The sequence below is a fragment of the Ochotona curzoniae genome, unplaced genomic scaffold (genome assembly GCF_017591425.1).
Source record: "Ochotona curzoniae isolate NIBS_2020 unplaced genomic scaffold, NIBS_Ocur_1.0 scaffold_2587, whole genome shotgun sequence".
NCBI classification, from domain to species: Eukaryota; Metazoa; Chordata; class Mammalia; order Lagomorpha; family Ochotonidae; genus Ochotona; species Ochotona curzoniae.
Window position 1 is genome coordinate 19,925,605 of NW_024467096.1, and position 16,339 is coordinate 19,941,943.

Sequence of the window (16,339 nt, forward strand, 5' to 3'; positions counted from 1 at the left end):
ACAGGGTCACAACAGCTCACTTTTTGTCCTCCCTCCCTTTGTTACTCTCAGTGGTTTACTAAGGTATGACTATCACTGCGATAGTTTATCATTTTTCTAGGGAAAGTAAAAACGTGTAAAATGCAGCGTATTTCTGCTCTGTGTTGTCAAAATAATAGCTATATTTTTGACTATACTGTTTTTCCTAAAGAGATATAAGGGATTTAACCTTTCGTAGCAAAAATTAGATGATCGGTACTCTCTGTATAATATGTAAATTGCTTTCTGAATAGCAATGTTGAAAACTCATGCTAAAAATTCCCCGAATACTAGGTGATGAGTATGAATTAAAAATTCAACTAGAAGACCAGAAAAGAGCCGTTGATGAAAAATACAGATACAAACAAAAACAAATCAGAGAACTTCAAGAAGATATACAGGTAAATAATACAGGTTCTAATTTAGTAAATCTTCAATAAAAGTTAACTACCACTATCACTACTGCGGTTCTCTTAGAACCTTTTCATGCAAGTCAACTGTTAGAGTGCAATAGAGTCAATTAAGAGAAAAACAAGTGATCCAGGTACTAAGTGGTTATATCTCAATGCTGAACATTAACAATTACTTGTACTTAGTTGAGTAATCTTAGCAAACTATGCTCTTCTTAATGAACTTTAATTTTATTACAATTGTAGTAAGTTTCTCCTGTAAAACAAAATTGAAAGGTAAGTAGTTAGTGGAAATTGCCTGAAATGCCAAAGAACATAGGCAGTCCCTCGATAGAAATTGTTTGAACTCATTAAACTGAAGTTATAAATTCTGAATATTTTAAATTTCATGCTTTTAATAGCCAGTTATTTTTTATTCAATATAAAATACTTTACAGTTAAATAACATACAGTACTTAACCCCTGATTAAGACAACTATACCTATTTTCCACTAAGTTTTTTTTTTAACATTTATTTATTTTTATTGGAAAGGCAGATATACAGAGAGGAAGACCTTCCATCTGATGATTCACTCCCCAAGTGACCGCCACGGCCAGGGCTGTGCCAATCTCAAGCCAGGAGCCAGGAACTTCCTCCAGGTCTCTTATACAGGTACAGCGTCTAGGCTTTGGGCCGTCCTCAACTGCTTTCCCAGGCTACAAGCAGGGAGCTGGATGGGAAGCAGGGCTGCCGGGATTAGAACCGGCTCCCATATGGGATCTTGGTGTGTTCAAGGTGAGGACTTTCGCTGCTACACCAACATGCGAGGCCCCAAGAGTTCTTGTATACTATATCGTATGTGAATTATGTGATGAATTGCAAGCATATTACTCTGTTTTTCATTAATGAAAGGAAATACTTGAAGGTGGTCTACTTTATAAAGAGAAGAAGGTTGTGCAGCTCACTTCTGCTGATGGCTTTCCTGTTGGCAGAGCCTGGAGCAGCACATGGTGCTGTGTGGCAGATCAGGGGCACACATGCCTGTGTCTGTGTGTTGGATCTGTCCTCCCTCTCAGTCTTTGGGATCTAGCCATAGCGTTCCACCCCACTGACTTTATTTAAATCTAACCATGTCCCAAAGACCCCCACCTCTGAACACCATAACTTGATTGTTTCTACCCTCTTCCTACCAGTGATATATAAATTGTGGATGAAAAACCTGCATGAGAGCCTTGTGCCGTAGCCTAGCAGCTAAAGTCCTCACCTTGCATGTGCTAGAATCCCATATGGGCGCTGGTTCTAATCCTGGCCACCCCACTTCCCATTGAGCTCCCTGCTTGTGGCCTGGGGAAGCAGTTGAGGACACCCCAAAGCCTTGGATCCTGCACTCGCATTGGGAGACCTGGAAGAAGCTCCTGGCTTCTGGCTTTGGAGTGGGATTCAGTGTCACTTAGGGAATTAATCATCATACAGAAGATCTTCCTCTCTGTCTCTCCTCCTCTCTGTACATCTGACTTTGCAATAAAAATAAATCTTAAACAAAAAACCTGCATGAGTTTAGGAGAATAAACCATGTTCAAATCATAGGAACAACCAATAAAATACAGCTTTTGATTATAACCAACAGGTATTTCAATACTTTATTTCTGCAGAGCATGGAAAATACTCTAGATGTCATAGAACACTTATTAAATAATGTCCAAGAGAAAGTATCAGAGAAGCAAGCCTATTCATTTCAACTGCGGAAGGAAACTGAGGAGCAAAAGCCAAAATTGGAAAGAGTAACTAAACAGGTACTGATGTCTTGCAAAAACTACCCTGTCACATTTACTTCTTTTTATTGTCCCAAATGGCAAACACAATACCCCTTTAGCGTTAAAAATCAAGTCTTGGGAATCAGGCATATGTAATAATCGACTGTCACTTACCAACAGTGTGCTAAACTCACAAAAGAAATCCGTCTTCTGAAAGGAACAAAAAATGAAACACTAGAGGAACAAGACATCAAACTTCGTGAAGTTAAACAATTTCACAAGGTCATCGATGAAATGTTAGCTGATGTCATAGAAGGAAATGCTGAGCTCCATCTAATACTACAAACATACTTTCAACAGGTACTAGGGTATCCTCCAGGAAAACCTCCTTAACACTGAATGAAAACAAATTTATAGTGCTCATCATAGAGTGAAATCTAAAATAATTTTTCTTCTGAAATGGAGTAGGAGTAATGAATTGCTGTTAAATATCATTTCAGAATGGGTTAGAACTACCTACAGCCGGTCCCAAAGGCAGCCGTCACAGTTCTAGATCAGCCTCGCAGATTTCACTGCTGTCAGCAAGGTATGCGGAAGGTTAAAAAAAGAAAAAACCTCACCCTCCCAGCTGCTGCCCTGGGAACCCCGTCAGTCACACACGAGCACGACGGACTGGCTCATGGACTCTGGGTCCAGACAGCTGAAATGTGGCGGCTGCAGTTAGAATTTGGAGGTGAAACTGGGGGATGAGGGAAGAGATACTTTTTAAACTACCCAAGGGCAACTTAGATGGACATAAAATTTCACATCAGGATTTGCGATGCTTTTCTAAAAAGGAAAGTATTTTTAAAATTTTATTTCTGAAACTTACTGTTATCTAGGAATCTGTCATCAGAGATACTTTAATCAACAATTTTATTCTCTGTTGGGAAAAGTTACTAATGATGATCCTCATTTTGGAATAGTTAGCAGTTGCTTAACACTTCCTACTAGTTCCTACTAGTTGATTTCACGAGGTACCCATACTTCCGTGAAATGTATTTTAAAAATGTGTCATTTCAAAGTTGTATGCTTTCTCTCAGCATGTCTCTCCTCTTCCTCTTCATTTTAAGTTACACATCTTAGAGTCCACTATGTAAAGTCCTTGTCTTGCATGCGCCAGGATCCCATATGGGCACCGGTTCCCCACTGGTTCCCCATCCAGCTCCCTGCTTGTGGCCTGGGAAAACAATTAAAGATGGCCCAAAGCCTTGGGACCATGCACCCACATGGGAGACCCAGAAGAGGCTCCAGGCTCCTGGCTTTGGATTAGCTCAGCTCCGGCTGTGGCAGCTGCTTGGAAAGTGAATCATCAATTGGAAGATCTTCCTCTCTGTATATCTGACTTTCCAAAAAAATTTTTTTTTAATTTAAAATACACATTTTAATTATTCTTGCTAGAAATCCTCTTGCCCTTGCAACAATCTTGCAAAACCTTTAATGCTGAGTGATGCTAAGAAATGGATTCCAGTTGAAAACTTTTCTCACATAAAAACGTACTATATTTATTGAACTATTGAAACTATTGTTTTAGACAGTTTTTATTAATCATACTTCTAGAATTTATTAGCACTGCTACTTTTTGACTCCTTAGGGAATCGTGATATCTTTTATACCCCAGTAATAGGAGGGTGGGAGAGGTCAATATTAAAATATAAAACTTGCATTGACTTTAGCATAATTCTTCTTCCTTCTAGGTCATCTAAGAGTACGAGTTCTTCTGCATCTCAGTCCTCAGTTAAAATATTAGAGCTCAGCTTCCCAGACTCCTCTGCGCCGGAGGGCAGCACTACTCAGCCAGCTAGAGCTAGCAGTAGCCCCAGCAGCAAGAAGGGCAGCAAATGAACGTTTACTCTCAACTAGCTGTAAATGCAAAAATCTATTTTAAAACAGTAAATCCTTTTCTATGTTTTTGAGTGCTTTATAATGATAGATGTCAAATGAAAAAAGTGTTAGACATATAGAATGACCAGTTCTTATCCAGCACCTACTGCTAGTTAGTTTTCATATTATTTTCTTCATGCAAAAAGAAGTAACAGCAGATTTTTGACAAAGTTACATATTATACAAGTGTGAGGAAAATATTTTTCACTATAATTTTGATTTTCATTGTTTTATAAAACACATTTCACAACTGTTTTATCAAACTATGCCTAAACATGTTTAGGCTATTGTTCTGGTAGAATCACTTTACTGTTAAGAGTTTCTAAAAATAACAACTCAAACATTTTTTGGGGGTGGGTGGGTAACCTGTTACAAGCAATTTCTCATCTTGATGTAATTTTTAACCAAAAAATCATTACCTCCCTCCCATCAAAGAAAACAATTCATCAGAAAGGCACATTGTATATTAATGAAAAATGCCTTAGGTTTCTGAATTACTCCATCCTGTGAAACAAGTCATATGTGTTTAACATTTGCTGTCAAGATACAGCCAAAGATAAAGCATAAATGTTTGAAACTTCCTTGACTTAATAAAGTTGGATGTGATTCTAGTTGCAATAGGGATTCTATAAATTGATAGTGGAGATACAACTTCAGATCCAGAATTAGCTTTTCCAGTTAATTCTTTATTGCAACATGTCCAACACTTTGAATTTTACAAAGTGTGCACTACTAGGTTGCAAGTCTGGATTCCATTTAACATCAGAATTTGGGTCAATAAATGACTGTTTCCTTCAAATACTGGAAAATAAATTTATTGACAACTGTGAACATTTTCATTTCTTTCTGAAATGCAGTAGTGGTAATCTCTCCTATCATTTTTAGTTCTGCTTACAAAACAGGCACAGGGAAGTCCAATGAGTAAGATGGGAAAAAGGTAATTTGTGGATGAATCACTGCTTTGTAAAATTTCTGGACTTGATATTAAAAAACTGCACTCGGGGTGGGGGGTGCAGGTGCGGTTTTACAAGCTCTGTGTCTGTGGATGGTTAACTTCTCTGCCTTTCCCCTTGGAATTCAACAGTAACAGTGTCCTATTGCTAGGATAATTGGATATGGATAATATGAGCAGTGCACAAGCCTTGGCATACAGTAACTGCACTGTAATGTCTGTTACCGAGTCGCGACCATGAACGCAGCGTATCTGCTGAATAATTCGATTCTTAGCGCAGAGGTTCACATAGAACTCTTAAAATCTTAATTGTGACTACAGTAAAACAATGCTAATGTTTTATTTTCAGATGTGGGATCAACCCCTCTAATTCCTAATCTGGAGTTCTCTTAACATCCAGAATCCCACTTTTCATCTAATTCTAGAAGTCACAATATAGCCAGCCCGAGTATGTGCAAAAAATGCGCTATGCTGAGACAGTGAAGATGTCACTGGAGATGGCAGACAAATAATTCCATCTTTATTATTATTATTTGCTGTAATGAGTTTCTTGAAGAAACTGGCTAATTTTATCATGTCACAGAAAGAAATGGAATTTCTAAATTTAGACAAACAAAATGGTGTGTGCAAAAACAGTAAACTGTATTAGGCCATATCAACAGGCAGTTTCCTCCTTAGCAACATCACCATGTAGGACTATGTAGGAATGGCACTGAAGTTTTAAATGCATGCGACCCAGCTGAAGCTCCCTGTCTTGGTGTAGAGTGATGGCTAAGCAACTGACATATTTCTATTGTTTCTAACAAGGGTTTTTTCCTAGTTTCACTTAAATAAATTTTAAGACTTTTCGATTAGGTTCCCATTGAAGGACATAAATAGTAACCTCAGTTATGCTTAAAAATGTGGTAGTTTACTGTGGGCAAGAACTGCAAGGCAGAACAAAGAAGTGGAAGTTTCTTCTCATTCTACTTTGCACAGGTAGGCCTTGGTAGATGGATGCTCATGTGCACATTCACTTATACCATTTAGTGTTGTCATCAACGGCAGCATCGACAGCCTCAACCATCCTATAGTGAAAGCTTCTGATGACCAACACCTTTGATTTTTATCTACCTCTCCCAAGACTACACTATACCATTTAGAGTCAATCTGAGAAGATATTTACAATCCAAATCTCTTCTTTATTTCCAGCTGCTGAAATGTAGAGTACAGCCAGGCTCTAGATGGTCAAGGTATTTGCTCAGACCTTGAGAAAGGGGACACCAGGGAAGCATCAAGAAGTTGTAAGAAATGCAGGCCAGCCCTAAATTATTTAAGAAGATGCCTAGTACCTTCTTGACTGAACATCTGCAATACCAGGACAGTTTTCCAATTCTCTTTCCCTAAAAGAAAATTGCATTTACTGTGTGCTTCTCTGGCATGGCTTTGCATGCTGAAAAGATCTTTTCATATTCTTACCTTGCTTGGAATATGGTCTCTTAAGAGTCTTGCCAAATTTAAGGTTAAAAACTTTCTTACGGTTATAATGTTAGTGAAGAGATGAAATAGAGAAGTGAAATGGGCTCTTAATTCAGCTTTCATGGTCTTATGGTACTAAGCAGGATGGAAGCCAACTGCCATTCCCCAACCATTTTAATTAAATAAACCATAGAAAATACTTTAAAAAATGATGGCTATACATACACTAGTATTCAAGAAACACTCAAGCAGAAACTTTTTCAAAAACTGGGCTTTTAATTCAACAGAAGAAAAGCGAGTAAAGTAATATTTGATGAAAAACTGTTCAATGCACAAAATCAATTTCCTCACAATGAGTCATTTGAGCCCAGGAAGTCTCAACCCTCATAATACAATGAAGAAACAATACATTCAGAGAATTAGCTTTAGGGGAAGAGGTTTCTATTGTCAGAGTAAGAAATATACTGTACATATCAAAATCCTGAAAATCGTGACTGAAACATAAAGCTTGAGAAAAGCACTGCTTTTTATAAACTCTGCACTGGACTGTTGATTACTGAAATACCCTAACATTTTTATTAACAGCATTTAATATAATGGTGTTGATTTTTTTGGCATCTTAATTTTTTGGCTTATTTCCCTTTTCTTTCTCAAATGCAGCTATCTGATTAAATATATTGAGTAGATTTTGAGGTAAATCTTTCTTAACTTTGCTATCTGACTGCTCTTGACTATTTAATCTGCTTGCTTCTGGAACCTCTGCTTTAGTTTCCTCCCCATAACTGTCCTGTCTTTCATATTCTCCTTGACTTGTATTTAATCGATACCTGGGCTCATGTCTGCTGAAATCACGGGACCCAGAGTGAGTGTACTTTCTGTATTTTTCCCCCGACCTCCAGGGGTAGTCTGAGCTTGCTGCCGAGGTGGAATACCTCCCAGAACCTGGCTCCCACCTGCGGTAGTGTTCTTTTCTCCCCTCTGTATCTTTTTCAAACCTCCTAGAACCATACATTTTTGTCTTATCCTCTGAATTCCTACAATAGGAATCTGAGGAATTTCTCCTGCCAGAAAAATGTCTTTCTGATTTACATGGCTTTTCTGTTTTGCTGCTACCTGCCTGGGTTTTATAGCTATTATCAAAGTCTTTTGAATCTTCAGACCTACCTCTGTTATCATCCGGGATTTCACCTGAAGATGAAGGGAGAGGGCATCTTTCCTTCTCTTTCACCTGTGTCTTTGGATATTGTAACCTATCTTGCTTTTCCAGCAGTTTTTCCACTTCTTGCTTTTGGTTAAGGAAAGATGCCGAAGTATTGGTTGGCACTGGATAGCACTCATCTGTCCTATTCTGATCTACCTGACCGGAGGATGCCCGGGATGAATGCCTTCTGGAACTCCGAGCAGACTCTGTGCGGGTCCTCTTGTGCTTCTTGTGCTTTTTGTGACCAGAAGACGAGGAGGAGGAGGAGGAGGAGGAAGAAGAAACTGACTCAGCAGCAGAAGACACACTTGAAGAAGAAGAAGTAGATTTTCTTCTTTTCTTCTTCAGCCTAAAAAAGCAGTTAATTCATCAGACATGTTAAAAACAGATATTCCTATATAAGCATTGATTTTCATCCTGTTTCCAGAAAAGATTTCAGAAAAATGATCTAAGAGTTCATCAAAATGCTCAAGGAAAATGCACATTATGAAAAAACTATGCTTTGATTTTTTTGGGGGGGGAGGCCACCAAATTAAACATCTCAATTCCCTTTTTCCAGGAACTTTTTGAAGCACTAATATCTCCTTGGGAAGAAAACCACTGCCAGCCAAGAAACACTGCTTTATTTCTCCCTAATATAATTAAAATAACAGCCTGTATTTTATTTCTAAGGTCAATCTTCTTTTTTTTTTCCTCTAAAGATTGTAACCTTAGATTCTACTCTGCTTATTCTCCTATAGAAAAAGTGACACACATACTTGTTAAGGATTTTTAACTCACTGTTTATCACTTGAAAAACTTCTTATACTTACTTTACCTCCATTCGGGCTTTTGGGTTCAAACTAGTAGCTGCCTTAAGTTAAAAAATACTGAACATTATAGTTTACCTTTTCTCCTCTTTTAAGAGCTTACGCAACTTTTCTGCACTTGTTTCTATTGTCTTTGTTTTCTGCTTTTCTTCTTTTTCAGCTTGTTTTTCTCTTAATTCCAAAGATTTCTTTTAGAACCCAGATATCAAAAAAAACAACACGTTAAAAATAGCATAGTATATAAAACCCAGCATTCAAAAGACCACCCCCAACCAGAAACCCCATTTGTTATAACCAATGATCATACAGCCGGCATAAAATACATTTTTTAAGACATTAAAAATAACGAATCATACATATGTTGGCATTAATCGTTGGGATGGCCAGTGTAGTATTGAAGACCATATTGCAGTCGGTATCCCATGAAAAAAGGGGACGCCATTGCAGTGGTACCCCATGACCCACAGTGCAAGAAGGGTAGAAAACATAAAATACAAGAAGATCATTTTTAAAAATTAAAAAATTCAAATGGGACACAAATTTTACAAATAAAATCCAAAATCGTTCCATTAAGATGAATTGAGGAAGGAATCACCATGTTCAAATACAAACCATTTTACAAATAGCACAGCCCAGTTGGATGCATGATTACGTATGAAACCATTTTCCAGTTGTGGATGGGGACGAACAGCACCAGATGTCACAGACACAGCAGCAATGGTCCAATTCGGAAGAGAATGCATAAGAAAACATCATCATCAGTATTACAGGAAGATGCCTGAATTATGTTTACAAAGCTTTTTTTTCCCCCTCTTTTCTGGTTACTTGTTTATAGTGGCAATACTGTACTGGTTAATCTTATAGCCAATAGGTAAGTTCACTACAAGGACAATTCTCAAAACCACATATCAAACTGAGTCTTTAGGAATTTTCTCCCAGGTTATTTTTACTTTTAAGGATAACTAAGAAGGGGCAAGAGGAGCAATGTCAATCCCCATTAGGGGACATTTTAAAAATGCCTTACTTTTACTTCTACAGTTTTCTCTAAAGATAAATAAATTTTAGCATTAAATAGCAATCTAAGAGGAAATAAAGAATCACCTGCATGTATTTATGGAGTTTCTGCAAAGCATCCTCTGCATCTTTAAACGTCTCATCCAAAGCCAAAGCTTTCTTATAGTAACTTTCAGCATTTAAAAACTTTTCTTCTTCTTCCAACCTAAATTTAAGACAATGACATGTGACAAACCAATGTCTAGGCATCTGTAGGATCTTGAGCATAGGTCTATATTATGAAAACTCAGAAATTTCAGCTATAGAGCCGCAAAAGGACTCAACAAGACACCTTTAGTTCTTATAAAAAAAATCACTATAAAGTAAAAACAGTAAGATCACCTTTGGTCTACTGGTTGGATATTGCAAAGAATAAGTCAAAGATGAGCAGTGTTTATGGCTTGTATAACTGGATGATACCAGCTAAGTGACACTGCCTCCTAGCTGAATGACAACGGTATGTGGGTAATAAGACAACTAAGCAGGAATCAGTTATCTACCTAGTGAGAAATTAAGAAGTTGTTCTGATAGAATGAAATAATAGGTTAACAAGACGGTAAAACTTTACAGCTACAGTACACTCTATCATATCTGCCTTTGTACCAATAGAATGATGAAATTTAGGACTGAAATCACCATTAAAACAAAAATCTTTCAGGGTATTTCTAGAAAAAGAATGCTTACTTTTTATATTTTTCCGTTTATATTTCTATATGATGAAAACACAGAGCACCTGAGACAAGAACCTCAGAGACAAATAAAAAATCAATGAGGACTATATTTAGAAGACATTGTCAACTAAAATTAAAAGCAAAAGTTCTAAATGACATCAGTTAACAATAGTATTTCCTTACATTAAGGCTTTTATTGTGCTAGAATATTAGACTTCTATTGTTATATAAAACTCAACACTTACTGCCCTCCTCTCTCTACAAGTGTCTGGCAGAGATATTTTCTTGCATTCCTGTGAGTAGGACAGTTCTCTAGTGCCAGCTCAAAATCTTCTATTGCTTTGTTCAGACTTCCTTTCGTTGCATATCTAGACATGAAGTAAAAATTAAATGCATCATGCAAAGTATTCTTAAATATTAATTACAGTTATCTTGTAAATGTTCCTGAAAATCCACAATTCACTTACAAGGCTCCACGTGCCACCAACGCTTCCACATTTTGTTTGTCTATTTCCAGAGCTTTATTGTACTCATTCATAGCATCCACATGTCGCCCAACCTTAAAATAATCAACTCCAATCTTCACACTAAAGAAAACATTTGTAAATCATAACTTTTGTCTGGCATGTTTGCATCAACCTGAAATGATATATTCTTACAAAAAGCTAATGTCAAAAAGGTATCATCATAATTCATCTACAAACTAATTTTAGTTTGGATGATAAGCAAGGTTGTCTTACCCCTAACCTTTTAGACCAGAAAATGCAATTGTTGAAATATATTCTTCATACCATTTTAAAGCCCAAGATGCAGATTGTTTCTTTCTTAATGCAGAAGCAAAATCATCTTCAGAGAAATTTTTGCTATTAAAAGAAAAAGTTAAACTGTAAATGCTTTTTAAATAACTATACTTGACATCCTGTCTGAAAAACTCAAAACAGAAAGAACAAATCCCAAATTTGTATTCCATTTACATAGCAAAATCCTTGAACTATCACAAATGATTACTGTCAAACAATATTGTTCTTCATTATATACAAAAAGTTCTCTTAAGTGCCTGGGTCCCTCTCTACGTGGTTACATGTTCAACCACAGGTAAGGGAGTCCTGTCCAGGAGATGGATCACCTGGCTCAACCCCCTGGGCATTTCCTCGCTGCATCCTTCGGCTGCCCACCTTAAGCTCAGCACAGTGCCCTCGCCGCCTGTGAGAGTGTCTGTGATGTACTCTACCTTTGTAGTCCTCTCATTAACGATGGTGGGTTAGATTCATCTATTCCCAGTTTCTCTAGAAGGAATTCAACTACTCCTGGATTAACAAATCCCAAGGAACTTTCCATGATATTTTCATAGGAATCCAAAGAATTGTTACTTAATTCAACACTCCTCCTTAAAAGAAAACACAAATACACACACACACACAAGACAAGAGTGAGTAGTACAGTTGGCACATTCTATTTCTACTAAAGTAATAACATTACTATTTAAGGTTTAAATTCTAATAACATTTATTTATTTAAGATTTATTTATTTTTACTGGAAAGGGAAATATACAGAGAGGAGGAGAGACAGAGAGGATGATCCTCCGTCCAATGGTTCACTCCCCAAGCAGCCGTAATGGCTGGAGTTGAGCCAATCTGAAGCCAGGAGCCAGGAGCTTCTCCAGGTCTCCCACGCGGGTGCAGGGTCCCAAAGCTCTGGGCCGTCCTCGACTGCTTTCCCAGGCCACAAGCAGGGAGCTGGACAGAAAGCGGGGCTGTTGGGACCAGAACCTTCCCCCCCTATGGACTCCCAGTGCGCTCAAGGTGAGGACCTTAACCACCACGCTACTGTGCCAGGCCCTCTAATAACGTTTTATATGAAGGCATAGCAATATTATATGGCTCCTTCTATCAAGCTAAAGTAACAAAAATGAACACATTTTCATTAAGAGAAGTTAAAACCTCACTTTATGGTCGGTTTAACAAAATTTGCAATTTCATAACCAAGGATATTTTAGGTAACAAAAATAATTTTTACCTATAGTACAAAGGAAGTTCTTCAGAGCTAATCACACCTAACTTAATGCCAGACAGATGTGGTGGAAGAGATGCGCCATACAGAGACACTGCAAGCTTTTCATGATATCTGTCAATATCCTTGATTCCAGCTAAATAAGAGAATGTGCTGATTAATAAGAAAATGTAAACATCAAAAACAAACTTTATAAACGCTACCCATGTTGAAACTTCATTTTCAAATTTAACAACAAAAAAAACCCCACTACTGTTATTTATTTTTAAAAGTCATTTTCACTTTACTCCAAGGACAGAGGAGACAGCCTGCTCACTCTCCAGTGTCTGCACTGGCCAGGGCTGTGCCAGCCTGACCCCGGGAGCCCAGAACTCAGAGCAGACGTCCCACACGAGCGCCAGGGGCATCGCTCCTGGGACGGATCCCCTCGCTGCCTCTGGGCATTCCAGGAAGCGGGCAAGGAGTGGACTCCAACCCAGGCATGTGAGCTGGGCACCCCAAGCTGCATCCCAGCTGCCATGCCAAACACCCATCTCCATTGTTACTTTTTAATTAGTACGATGAAAGTTCATCACCTCGAATGATGTCACCAGTTTGATAGTATGATAAAGGATCTCCATGGTTACTCTGAGCAGGTACATCTCTTAATGGACAGAGGGCCTGCAAGGAAGTGTTTCAAAACATCAGGTGTTTCATTCTTGGTAAGGACAGTGTCTTCTTTGATCTCAGTTGCTCAACATGACACAAACATTAAAAACAACCCACACCTTAACGTCTACATTTAATTGATGATTTCAGTTACAAAATAACCTCTGTGTTCAAATGCTTTTTTTTCTGGTTCAAAAACTAAAGTCTCAAAGAAGTCCATGAATTTTAGGAACCAAATCTACTTCTGAATTAAGAAGCAAAAAAAAAAAAAACAAAAAAACCTTTGCCCTCATCAACAACAAAACAAGTTTCTCCAGAAATTGCAAGGATTCCAAAGAAAACGAGTGGTGAATTTTTCAAAATGCGTGTCTGTAATGCAGTCTGTGCCACCAGCTGCTTTTCTTCCTTTTCATCTGCCTGCCTGGACAGCCAGTACCCCATCCTTTACAGTGAGGGATTACACATCTTATACACAAGAAGCTAATGTCGCCTTCAATAATTAACATCATGCTCAACCCGCAGTACAAGCTATGCCAACCTCCTCATGTCCACGGAACATCTCCTTGAGTATTCAAAACACAAAGCAAGCGAGGGATGCAGAACCTGTCTGTGTAACTCTCTCACTGCTGCAAATTTTAAAAAGCTACTTTATCCTTCCAATTCTGCTTATTTCATTCCCCAAAAATATCCGGACAGATACGCTACAGCTTGAGATGCAGAGATAATGTTTGCACGGAGGTGATTTTTATTAGAAACAGAAGCAATCCGCATCACTAAGAAGTTGAGTAACTTACCGTGATTTCTAAGTGGGATATATCTCTCACGATGCCACTTCCTAAACAGATCAACACCATGAAAAACCCAAATTCCCGAATGGAAGTAATTCTGCCGATGACTATGTCACCACGCTCAATATCACGGAAAAACAGTTCCCTCCGGTCCATACTCGGGATCTCCATGAACTGCTCCAGGGGCGGCATGACTGCGAAACGATCTGGGGGAAAAAAAAGAACAAAATCACCAACAACACTTGAGTCCCGTTTCTGCCCAAGTACTGCTCAGCTAAACAGCCATTTTTTTAAAAAAATTTTTAATTTTAGGGTACAAGTCTGGGATTTGTCCCCACCCCCAAAATTCCCACTCCCCCCAACTGATTCTTCCCATTTTGTTACAATAGTATAGTCCTTCACCAGGAGTTATAATTCCATCAGTCTTAAACTGCAATTTGTAAAAGCTCTTTAAGACTGCACTCACCTTCACTGTCTTCATTGACTTCAGAATCTGCTGGCGCATTTGACTTCCAGGAAAGCGCAAAAAGCAGATCTGCTTTCTTGGAGATGAATTTTTGTATCTCCGTGTTGTCAACTCTCTTCTCCTTTCTTAACAGAGGGAAACACACTTTGTGAACGTGCTGGCTTCTGAGAAGTCTTTGCTCCAGCTGCTCCCAGCCCGAGCCCCGAGCCCCTGGGAGACCAACTTCTGACCAGACTTTCCTTCACTGCACTGGGATGTGGAAGGCGCTGAAGCCTGCAAGAGATGCTTTCAGCCGTGCTGGTGCGGGACTGCTGGGTGCAGCCTGCGTGGGGAGACACGCCGTGTGGACCCTGCATTGGGGCACACTCCACCCGCAGCCCCCGTGGGGGGACACTGTGTGTTGGGGGGAAACTCCGCCCGCACACCGCATGGGGGACATGCCGTGTGGACCCTGCAACTGGGGACACTGCCTGGACCTTGCGTTGGGGTACACTCCGCCCGCAGCCCCGTAGGGGACACTTCGCTCGCATCCCATGTTGGGGGACATGCCGTGTGGACCCTGCGATGGGGAACACTGCCTGGACCTCGCGTTGGGGGACACGCCGCCCGCACCCCCGTGGGACACACGCAGCAGGGCGCCCACTGTCTGTCTGCTCACCTGCCCGGCAGCGGCGGGGGCAGCGGCGGGCCCCGGGCAGGCTCGCCCGCTGACACGAGCAGGCTCCGGAAGTGCGGGTTGTCCTGCTGCTCGCTGCGAAGCAAGGACAGCAGCGACGGCCCGTGGCAGTTGAGCGACTGCCGCAGGAGGTCCCGGTCCATGGCTGCGGCGAGCCCCGGGCCCCGCGGCAGACCGGCCAGCCGCGCCCTGCAGCCGCCGGCACACGCCAGCACCCACGCCGCAGCCCCGCGGCCACACGGCCGCCTCCCGGAAGTGCTCCGGAGCCGCCCCTCGCGGCTGGGCGCGGGAACTCGGCCTCGTTCTCGCGACGCGGAGCGAGACTACGGAAGCCCGCGGGCCTGCGCGGTGTGGGAAGCGTGCGTCTCAAGATTTCTGTGGTGTTTTTACGTTGAATACAATGAAAGGTAGAAAGAAAAGAACGTTTATGAAGGAACTGGAATTGTTTTGTATAAGTAGCCTGTTTCCTTTTAGGGGTTTTAGCAAACTAGAATGACTTAAGGATCCACGTACATAGGTAAAATTTTTTGAAGTTTCTCGCAGCGGCGGCTGCTGTCTTGGTGCTGCTAAGACTTTCAGTATGATATTATGTGCACGGAACGCAACGTGCTCTTCCGAGGAGTAGCTCAAGTGACTTAAAGGTGATTTCGACCTGGGTGTCCCGGCTCCAGACCCTAACCACCACCACCACCTCGTTTTACTTTCTTGTCCAAGACGGGGAAACAGGCTGGCGTCTTAGTGGATTGTTCCTGACTTAACTATCAGTTAAGGATTGTGGAGTTAGGATTGTGGCCGAGGACTTGGGAGATCATGTAATGTTTCACTTTAAAAGACTAGAGAAAGCAAACTAAACAGTAAGTTATCTGAAGGAAGGAAACGATGTAGTGCAGAGCAGAAGTGTATTAAGAAAGTGAGCAGAAAGCTATATCGCTTTCAACCAAAATCAAAGACAGGAAGAGCTGCTGTTTTGAAGAAATTAAAATCAGCAGAATTTTACTTATACAAAGGAAAAGCATAGTGCGCAAACTCAAGTAAGTGCTTTCAGAAAGGAAAATGAAGACATTATAAAGAATACCGTAAAAAATAAAGAATCTTAAGGGATTTATAAACATATATGCACCAACAAATTGGGTGATTTAGAGGAAATGGATAAAGTCCTGGAAACATACATCCCATAAGACTGAGTCAAGAAGTGAGAAGCCTGAAATACTGCTAGATTAATTATAAAAGGAATAATCCAATTAAAAATAAACCTATGACCTTAACAGACACATTACCAAAGATGCTATACCAGTGGCAAATAAACAGAGGAAAATATATTCCACATTGCCTAATGAAAAAACAAAGCAGAGAGAGATACAAAAATGGCACAGCTGTAAGAATGACCAGATTCCAGAACACTGCTAACATCCAGTACTGTGAGGATGTGAACAGGAGCTGGAGTACTTGACAGTGCAGCCTTTTGGAAGATAGGTTGGTGCTTTCCTATAAAACCAAATGTATTCTTACTCTGTGATCCAA

The 16,339-nt window shown here is 40.0% G+C and overlaps 2 protein-coding genes across 4 annotated transcripts in view; one reads left to right on the forward strand and one right to left on the reverse strand.

Annotated features, from left to right (window-relative positions):
- Positions 1-4,783, forward strand: part of CCDC39 (coiled-coil domain containing 39) — a 49,680-nt gene extending 44,897 nt beyond the window's left edge. Inside the window, exons 16-20 of one of the 2 annotated variants that reach the window (XM_041002738.1) lie at positions 313-419; positions 2,061-2,201; positions 2,343-2,522; positions 2,663-2,748; positions 3,899-4,783. In XM_041002738.1, the coding sequence (XP_040858672.1) occupies positions 313-419; positions 2,061-2,201; positions 2,343-2,522; positions 2,663-2,748; positions 3,899-4,046 (662 nt within the window). In that variant the 3' untranslated portion in view covers positions 4,047-4,783. The remainder of the gene's footprint in view (positions 1-312; positions 420-2,060; positions 2,202-2,342; positions 2,523-2,662; positions 2,749-3,898) is intronic. The other variant, XM_041002739.1, reaches the window with a different exon arrangement.
- A 1,975-nt stretch (positions 4,784-6,758) lies between these two features.
- Positions 6,759-15,027, reverse strand: TTC14 (tetratricopeptide repeat domain 14). Of its 2 annotated transcripts, XM_041002809.1 has the most exons (12): positions 14,801-15,027; positions 14,143-14,267; positions 13,683-13,882; positions 12,816-12,900; positions 12,247-12,376; positions 11,461-11,616; positions 11,021-11,092; positions 10,697-10,816; positions 10,475-10,597; positions 9,607-9,724; positions 8,584-8,693; positions 6,759-8,045 (listed from the first exon to the last, which is right to left on the reverse strand). In XM_041002809.1, the coding sequence occupies exons 1-12, from the start codon at positions 14,959-14,961 to the stop codon at positions 7,115-7,117; spliced, it is 2,331 nt and encodes a 776-aa protein (XP_040858743.1). In that variant the 5' UTR covers positions 14,962-15,027; the 3' UTR covers positions 6,759-7,114. The 2 variants fall into 2 exon arrangements, with proteins under 2 accessions (XP_040858743.1, XP_040858744.1); XM_041002810.1 differs by lacking the exon at positions 11,461-11,616.
- Between the last annotated feature and the right edge of the window lie 1,312 nt (positions 15,028-16,339).